The sequence below is a fragment of the Corvus kubaryi genome, unplaced genomic scaffold (assembly GCF_017639235.1).
Source record: "Corvus kubaryi isolate FWS band 111438036 unplaced genomic scaffold, C.kubaryi_AGA036_p1.0 37334, whole genome shotgun sequence".
NCBI lineage: Eukaryota > Metazoa > Chordata > Aves > Passeriformes > Corvidae > Corvus > Corvus kubaryi.
Genome location: NW_024581108.1, coordinates 18900175 through 18909427, shown reverse-complemented (window position 1 = coordinate 18909427; position 9253 = coordinate 18900175). Strand labels below are relative to the sequence as shown.

General features: G+C 40.9%; 1 protein-coding gene across 4 annotated transcripts in view; it reads left to right on the top strand.

The window, feature by feature from the left end:
* Nucleotides 1–355: 355 nt before the first annotated feature.
* The window catches only part of SPATA6 (spermatogenesis associated 6), a 42046-nt gene continuing 33148 nt past the window's right edge, over nucleotides 356–9253 (top strand). For 3 of the 4 annotated variants that reach the window (XM_042030647.1, XM_042030648.1, XM_042030649.1), the window contains exons 1-5: nucleotides 382–512; nucleotides 5168–5305; nucleotides 6651–6699; nucleotides 7434–7475; nucleotides 8813–8937. In XM_042030647.1, the coding sequence (XP_041886581.1) occupies nucleotides 465–512; nucleotides 5168–5305; nucleotides 6651–6699; nucleotides 7434–7475; nucleotides 8813–8937 (402 nt within the window). In that variant the 5' untranslated portion in view covers nucleotides 382–464. Of the gene's footprint in view, nucleotides 513–5167; nucleotides 5306–6650; nucleotides 6700–7433; nucleotides 7476–8812; nucleotides 8938–9253 lie in introns of all 4 variants that reach the window. The other variant, XM_042030646.1, reaches the window with a different exon arrangement.

Here is a 9253-nt window from a genome sequence, read left to right as displayed (position 1 = left end):
TTCACGGAAAGGGTGATTAAACAAGGGAAAGGGCAGCCCACGGCGGTGGTGGAGCCACAGTCCCTGGAGCTGTTTAAGGAAGATTGGACGTGCCATGGTCTACTTGAGACACTCATGCTCAGCCATAGGTTGGGCACGGTGATGTCAGAGATCTTTTTCAACCTAACTGCTTGTGTGAGGGCAGGAGGCCCTGTGGAGACCAGCGAGGGCCGGACGGGAAGGGGACACGGGCGCTGTGGGACAGTGTGGGCAGGGCCGGCACGGCCCCTCAGCCCTGCGGCGCGACGGCGGCGAGCGCCGGGCGGGGCGGGCACAGAGAGGGAGGGGATGGAGGGAGGGAGGGGAAGCCGCCCCCGAGGAGGGCGGAGCGGCCGCCGCGGCCGGACGCGCCCCGGTTGCCGTGACAACGGCGTCGGCCGAGCCCGAGCGGCCCGGGTCCGGCTGGCCCCGCTGCCCGGCCGCCCATGCCGCGGAAAGCGCTGCGCTGCGTCCTGCAGCTGGAGCTGCGCTCGGTGAGTGCCCGGGCCGCGCTCCCCGCCCGCCTCAGCTGGGCCGCGGCCGGCAGGAGAAGCCGCGCTGGGCTCTTCCGGCAGCGCTTCCCGCCCCGCTTTCCTCTGCCGGCCGCCGCCCTGCGCTCCCGGCCCGGGGCATCTTCCGGGGGCTGCTCCGGGCCCTGCTGCCGAGCGGGGGCCGCGCTCCGTCTGGCACCCCAGCCCTTCTGTGTGGGTATCCTCCGGCAGCCGGTCCCTGCGCCCCCGCGTTGGTGTTGGCAGCAGCCGTGCCCCTCCGGAGCTCCCATTTTCCTGTGGAAAAGTTGTGGGGGGTGTTTATCCCTGTGCCTCCGTTCCCCCGTTGGTGTTAGCAGCAGCCGTGCCGCTTTAGAGTTCTCATTTTCCTGCGGAAAATGTGTTTTTTAAGAGACACTGATTCTTGGGAAGCTGTATGGTGGGGGGAAAACACTCTCAGGAAGAATAAAAAAAAAAACCAAAACCAAAACAAATCCCAGGAAAGAGCGGCTTGTTGATGGCAAATGCCGCCCTGTGAGGGGCAGGGTGTGACTCTGGGCAGCTCTGAATACCTGGATGTTACATGGCTGGGAGTGAGACCAGAAAGTGTGAAAGTGGAAAGTTTTGACGTTAATCATGTTACGACTGTAACCTGTGCAGTTTGCAAAGTTTTCTGCTTATATCCAAGCTGGGAATACAGCGAGGAGCTGCATCATTATTCTGAAAACTTTTCAGAAGTAGCTGTGTTAGGCGGTGCCCTGTTACCATGGAGTTGGTGGCTTCATATGCCCCGGTCCTGTGATCCAGAACAAGTGGTGCCATATACATAAGAATACTTGCTGCTGAGAGGAAAACACGAGATGCCATCCACAAAATTCAAGTGCGGATCCTGGAAGCATATACTGGGAAATTGCCCAGGTATTCCTGGTTGCTTAGCTACCCTTTTTCCCAAACCTGAGTGGCTGCTCTGAAGCAGAGCTGTGGATTTCCACACATGGATGGTGAGGGTGTCACCCTGGCGGTGTTGCTCTGCTGTCTCAACAGCTGGTGTTTGTCTCCACAATGCCAAGGCGTGCTTGGTTCCTGGAGCAGAGCAATGTGCTTTCCTTTTCTGTTCCCACTGGCTGTGAGCTATTCCTGTGCCAGGAGTGAGTACAGGGAAAACATTTCCCCAGGATCATGTTTTCAGTTGTGGGGTATTTTGTTATTTACCCTGCTCTCAAGGTTACAGGTAAGAATGGAAAGAGACTACTCTTATACAAATGTCAGTGCTGGCCTTTCACTTAAGGAATTTTTTCTTTCCTTAGTGTTTGCTCGCTTGATATATTTTTTGGGCAGCAGTTCTTTCATTTCCCCATTGATCTTTATCAGCTAAAGCACTCTGGTATTTTTGGTAGTAAATTTGTGTGATGGACTCACCAGCCTTCTAATCATCTTAGGGATGGGAGCTACTCTTCCACTTTGAATTTGCATTGATCAGAGTCAGAATTGAAACCTGCATCCCAAATAGGGTCATGCTTTTGCCTTAGGTGATGTAGGGAAAAATAGTCCAGCTTTCATCCTATATATTTTAGTATGAGCCAGGGTCATTAAAAATGTTAAAAGACATGAATCCCAGTATACAGAGAGGAATGTTTTTGATAGTAACCTCAGCTTGATGACTCCCAGTTTTTGCACATTATTGATGCTGTCCTTTGGCCAGTTCTGTACCACCTTTGATACTGACTCCTCCTCTACTAACTACTCTTATCTAGTTCATCATAAATAATAATTTTTCAAGGCACTATATGATATACTTTACGCAGAAAACAGATTTTCAAGAAAAAGTAAAATTTTGCTTGATTGATCTGTTTTTATTGAACGTGGCCTGCTGGGCTTTTTTTTAGTGATGTTTTCTGCCGTGTCTTTTTTCTTTATTTTTACATATTTAAATATTTCGATCAATGGGGTTATCATTTTTAAGATCTCTCTTTCTGTCTCACATGGTCCTTGCATTTGTTATTTTTCAGGAGATTCTACCTTCCCTGTTTTCATTACGTTTCATTTAAGAAAAATTACTTTCTTTCACAACCTGGGCTGAAGATGATTCAGCCTCCCTGTGCCTTCTTGGTCCAGGCCTAGTGCATATTGGGTGACTTTTGTTTCTATCATTTAATTCTTTAAGTTGTCTTCTTCCTCCTGTGATAAATTTTATTAAAACCAAGGCAAAATGTTCAGTTGTGTTTGGAACATAGATTTGTTAGCTTTCACATCTTGGCTGATTTATGCTACGTCCATTAATTCTCTCTTTGTTTGCTTTATTTGTGACCAAAGTCTTGTCCAAATTTCTGATCCATTTCCCTGCCCTTTTACAGTGCTCTGCATATTTCTCAACCCTTTTTGAAATCTGTCCAGTTGTGTCAGAAGTTCTGTCCTCTTTGTTTTTCCCTTGCTTTAGGATACAGATGCATTTTGCTCCCTTTGACTTAATGAAATTCCAAGATCTTCTCTGATCTGGGTCCACCAACTCTTTGGCTTGTGTTGCTGGTAGTTTTCTTCATTTCTCTTCTCAAAAGGAAGGTCTTACTTAAAGACTAATTTGTTTTTTAGTTTGGTTTTTCCTGCCATGGACTGTGTGTAATAAGTGCTCTAGAGGGTTGAGATCAGGAAAATTCTGTTCCTTTCCATGGCCTTAATTCAGTGATTTCTTTATGGCTATTTGTGATGTCCCAGCTGTGGGGCTGGTACACATTTTCCATCCTTCTGGGAACTTTCAGCAGAGATGTCCAGGATAACACTGCCCTAGAAATTTCTCAAAGTCCTCTGGGTTGCTTGTGAGGCTTGTGAGTTAATTGCAGCACTGATATCCCTCTTCCTTAGCTGATCCATAGATAACACTATTACAGTCTTTAAAATAGTCCCTCATCCTGCTGGAGCAGGCTGCAGTCAGATAAGAGCTTCAGTTTGTCTCCCAAGTGCTAAGTGCCTCTGCGTATTACAGAAGAGATGCCGTGAACTGCAGATGTGCATGTGTCATTCATTTTTGGAGCTGCTTTTCAGTTACATGGCCACGGGGATTTGGTGTTCCAGCCCAGGTAATGCATTGTGAAGTTTATCCCCAGGCTAGTAGAATCACAGCTTTCCACATGTGCTATCTTGGCCCACTGCTCATTTGTAAGAATTCGTTTTCTTTTTACAGGATGGCAAGAAAAAATGGCACCTGTTGTTGGCAGTTTTGCTCATTCCAGTATCTTCAGATCTCTTACTTTTCATCTCAGTAAATAGGCAAGCATTGGTTGCCTTCTCTAAGGTGAAAGGCACAAAACTCCAGCTAAAAATGATTGTAAACCCTACAAAAATGTCGAAGACAGAAGTGAGAAGTGAAGCTGGTATGACATGTAGTATGTAGTTTGGGGGAACTTGCCTTGTATGAATGAGATCTGTCTCTCTCACTCCTGTTCACATTTGCAACTGCATGAGTGTCATGCAAGCTGTTTAATGCTTGACAGACTGTTTCAATTGGGTTATCCATTATTCTGGCACTTTTCTTGCAGATTTGAAGCCCTCATTTACATGTAGAGGAAACCCATTTTTTTCTTCTCAGTTACTTAATGAGTAGAAGAACTATTTTTTACCTTATACTTCATCTGTAATGATTGATCACACATTGCTTTCTTTTATTTCTTCCACCTGAAGCTGTTTTTCTACTGCTTATGTAGTTTTCTTTTAAAAACAGTTAGGATTTCTCAAGTAAAATGTTCACTTGGGAGTAGGAGACTGTAACCAAATCTCTTATTTTAATTCCCACCACTCTCCTCCTTTGTCTTTCTACCTGGCAATTGAAAGTCTGAACGCTTTCTCCAGAAACCTTATGTTGGAAGAGACAACCTCGTATTTCTAATTCTGAGATAAAAAATGAGCATGAGACCTTAAGTGAAAGGTGTCAATTCTCTGTCAGGGAAATAAAATAAATCCACGTGGTTCAGAGAAAATAGCAAATAGTTTTGCAATGAGTTGTGTAGATTCTTGCAGTCAGAACTTTAAAAACAGACCAACTTCTTACTTACAGAATTTAAAAATTGTGCAGAGAAAGTTGAGTGGCAGCCTAGCGAGAGTCCTTCCCTGCCTTGAGTTTAAAGATGGCCAGACTTCTCAGAGAAAGGAAGAAATGTATCTGGTAGAAATGGAACAACAGTTGCTTTTTCTCATTTACAGAAAATTTGCAAATAAACTTGCCCTTTCTGGTGGCTGGACAGAGTATGGATATCTAAGCATGTAAATTGAACAGCTTCATTCAAGTTTGGGTGGGTTTTGTGTGTTGGCATCATGTAGACTTAATTCTACATGAGTCTTCACATAGATGATTATACCTTGCACAGTCAGTGCATACCTTTAACTCAATTAACCTGGCCTTGGGTTTCAGTTTTGGTTGAAAACAATGGAGTGTGTTTACTTAAGCAAGAAGAATTTGGTCCCGATCATTTTTAAATGGTGACTTTTTTCCTGGCCAGTCTGTACAAATAGAATTGCTTTAGAGAAGAATTTTTTTCTCTCTAGCCTGTTACATCCTGGCTTTCAGAAATCAACCATTTCAGTCCTGACTGTTTCATTTTTATCTTGAAAACAGCCATTACTTGTGTACCTAAAGTTCAGTTTGTTTAATGAGTGTGTTACTCCTACAGGTAACTTGTCCTGGAGTGCTGCTGAAAGACAAACAGGAACTTTATCTCAGTGTCTTTGTACTTGGGCAGTACAAAAAAACTCAATGTGTCCCTGCAGTGTTTCCACTCTTCTTTCAAGAGAAACTAGTATTTGAAAAGGTAAGATATGTCAAGGGCTGATACAACTCAAATAAAACCCATCACTAATTCCACAAAAATTGTCTGCAAAACCCATGAGCACAAATAGTCACACTGAGGATGGTGCAGTATTTTAACTCCTGCTTCTCTTTAGCACAAAGGAGGGGTGTGCCTGTGTTATCCATATGGGGACTCAAGAATTATGTGTACTGAAGATTCTAATGTATGATGAGACTTTTTAGGTGTTTGTTGATCCTTTTGTGAACTGTCCTTTCTCAGTGTCTTTTTTCTTGGCTTGGAAGGGACTGAATGTTTTTGTTCTAAAAATTATAGCAAGGTGAAGAACAGAGACTATACAATATAGGAGAGCCACCTTAATTTAGTAGAAAGATAAAGTAGCAGCTCAAGCCTTTTTGGTGACATCCTACTCCCTTCGAGATCCTTTTTTCATGGTTTGTCACCAGAATTCCCAGATTGATACTCTGGCCCTGTAATTTATAGTTGTTTATCACATATTCTGAGTCCCTACTAGCTTCATTATTAGTACCACAGGGATAATGAAACACAGTATCTTACAGATATGATCTGGCTTCTTGACTACCTATGAATAATAATACTTTGCCCTTTCTAGTTCTTTTCCTTTAAGCATTTCCCAGCACTTTGAAAACCAGGCTGAGTAAACTTCAGTGATGCTCTGGTGAAGTGGGTAAGAAACAAGCAGTGATAATTTCACTGCCTACTGAAGAGCAGAAAAGAGCATCATTTTTTAAAGGCAAACATACCACAAACTTCTTAAGAGGAATGTACTGAATGCTGTTTTCAGTGTAATGTAGGGGACCTCCATCCAGTGCAACATCCTCTCATTTTCTTTGCCATCTATTCACACGGGATTCAGGTTAAAAAAAACCTGAGCAGGAGACTTCCATGAAAAGTCACCTCTGTGAAAATGAAACTTAAAGGATTACTAATAAATTAAAGTGCATTCATCTATCAGAATTGTAGTACATTCAGCAATTTATGTTTTTCTCTTGAAATTTTCTTAGCCATTACTTACCTCTACATCTTTAACTCTTCACAATAAATTATTTTCGTTATTTACATACAGAGAGGGAACTCTATATGGGTAGAAAATATATTACAGAACTGATGGCTTTCAGGGAATTTGATAATGTTCCAAATTACAATTTTAGTAGCTTCTCTCTTTCCAGTGGGGATAGGACTCCTGACAACCATCTTGGCAAGGAAGACCATTGTTTTTTGGGTTTTTTTTCCTTCTCCCTCCCCACAGGTCCATATGATTACTTCAACTGTGCTATTGTTATTATTATTATTATTATTATTATTATTATTATTATTTCTTTTTCAGGCATTTGCTAATATAGTTGATCCTGGAGACCTTGTGAAGTTACTGGAATGTAGGTTCTGGTTTTTTTGTATACTATGTTGTATCCATTAATGTCATGCATTTTTGTAAGGATGATTTGGAGGTTTAAATTATGTGATAGTTTTTCTATCAGGGGCCTGTTCTCTGAAAAACTAGTGGGTAACCATTGTCATCTAACAAAATGCCTCTAGAAATGTATGTTAGATGCTTTGGAACAGGAAAAGGGTAAAAAGCCATAAGTGTTTGAAAGTCCAGCTGGTTATCTGATATTGGGTTCCTTTATGTGGTCATTTATTTGATTAATTGTCAAATTATATAAGGATAAACCTCCAATTTTTGTAACAGGATTCTTTTCATTTTTAAGAAAATTATGTCTTGCCACATGTGTATAATGAATTGTAGTGAGAAAACACTGACCTGAACTAACTACAGGAATATGCACCCTCACACAGGGAGTTATCTGTAAAGGGGGCAAAGCTTGCATAATCTTCTTTAAAAGAGGACAAACTTGGCAGCAGATAGAACTTACAAAGTTCTAAGTCAGATTTAGTGTTGTCATTTGTACCCTGCTAATGCCATTGTATTCATGATGATATTTATGCGAGCTGTACTGAATTTTATCTTATTATTGGTGTGGTGGAAATAGTGCAGCAATGTGCAGAGCTGTGAAGCTTAAATCAGTGATCCATTTTTCTTGGGCTTTGACTATGGGAATTTTCATTTTAGTTCTTTTTTAACTCATGAAAAAACTTTTTTCCCTCCTAGTTGACACAGCCACACTTGAACTAATACAGCTCGTTCCTCCAGGTATTGTATCAATCTTTTCATAAATTATGCAGTTTAATAGGTGAATTTCCAGGAGGACATTGCCCGTTACAGCACAATCACTTTTTCCAACATACAGACAACATAGAAAGCCCTTCAACAAACAGTCCTCTGAATATAAAATGTTAATAGATCAAGAGGATCTCATTCTTGAAAGAGAATAATAACCAAATATTTAAATGTATCATGCTCAGACTTAGAAAAGTGATAATATTTAAAAATGGAAAATAAACTGAAATCATCCAGTGCATAATTATTAACTGCATCACAATTCACTTGCAGAGAGGCTGTCTGTGAAATTTCAGAGTGCATAATCTTGTTCTCAGAATGGTACTTTCTTTCTCTTCCATTTTAATGGTGACCATTGGGAAAACTCTTATCCTCACTATAAGTATTACAGGTCTCTTGGGATGTGTGAAGATAATAAATAGCGATTTGTCATACTTCTGTTATTGGTTCGTGTGATTATAAAAATCTATTTTAATGAAATTCAAGTGTTCCCATGAATAATGTAAATCTGCATTTTATTGGAACTAAAGTCAAGTTTTAAAGAGGACTCATTTGGAAACTGTGGTATTAAAAGCACTCTCTGTCACTTGTCCTTAGTACTTTCAAGGAAACTATTGCTTCTCTCAGGTGACTCACCAGACTGTTTACTTGAAGAAATGTAGTGAATGGGGATTTTTTTTTGTGGGAAGATAAAAGATCTTGCATAAGGAATTTATTTTCAGAGCTCAGAGATAGGTGTGATACAGCCCAACATAAGCAAGCAAGATGGCTGCAATAGCACAAGTTACATTTTTTTTGCAATATACATTCAAGGGTTTACCTCTAAAGAAAAACTTATTTTTTTGAAAAGTAGCAAGCCAGGTAATTGAGAAAATCTTGAAATAATTATTTTGATGTTGCATGTGTTTCTTTCTTACTGCTACTATTACTATTCTGTTATATGGAATGATAGTTTTTCATAAGGGATTGGCTGCCATTAAAAAAATAAGTATTTTTCTGTGGCGTGGAAGGGAAAGACTACTGAAAAGTTGTCTAAAGAAAACTTTTTGTGTGTCTGTTATGGAACAGTTAACACAATCTTTTTTAATTTTTTTTCCAGTAACATTTAAACATAGTTTCATAGTAGATTCTGCACATTTCTGCTGCTGATTTAACTTGATGAGGTTATTTCCTAGTGCGATAGGAGTTTTAGAGCCATGCTGTTAATTTGTAAAGAGCAAAATTTATCCTGGTTTCAGCATGGCTCTGTGTGGTGTCTGTGCTGTATGGCTTTGTCTATTTTCCAATTAAAGTATGTATTTTCTTTTTAGTGGGAAAAGTTCTAGCTACATATGAAGAAAATACAAGAGATTTCCTGTTCCCTGACCCTAAGCTTACCCATGGGCACCGTGGTTTAGAGCGTGAGATTTTAATGAAGAGGTCCCCGTTTTTCACAGTGAGTGAATGTCTGTGAATTGTATTTATGACACAGTCTGCTTCACTGAAGAAACCCCTTGAACTGCTTCAAATGAAAAGCCGTTACTTCTGACAGATTTTGCCATTTTAAGGTGTTGAATGTACAAATCCACAGTTGAACTTCGGGGAAAGTAGAATCTTTTTTCAAAATGCTTCAAGAAATTATTTAATGTGAAAAAGTTAGTTTCCACTTGGTTTGCAGTGTGGCACCATGACATGTCTCCATTCAGTTTAATCTGTGCTGCAGCTGGTAGTTGAAAGGATGCAGGAGAAGAGGGAGACGTCATATTGACTTC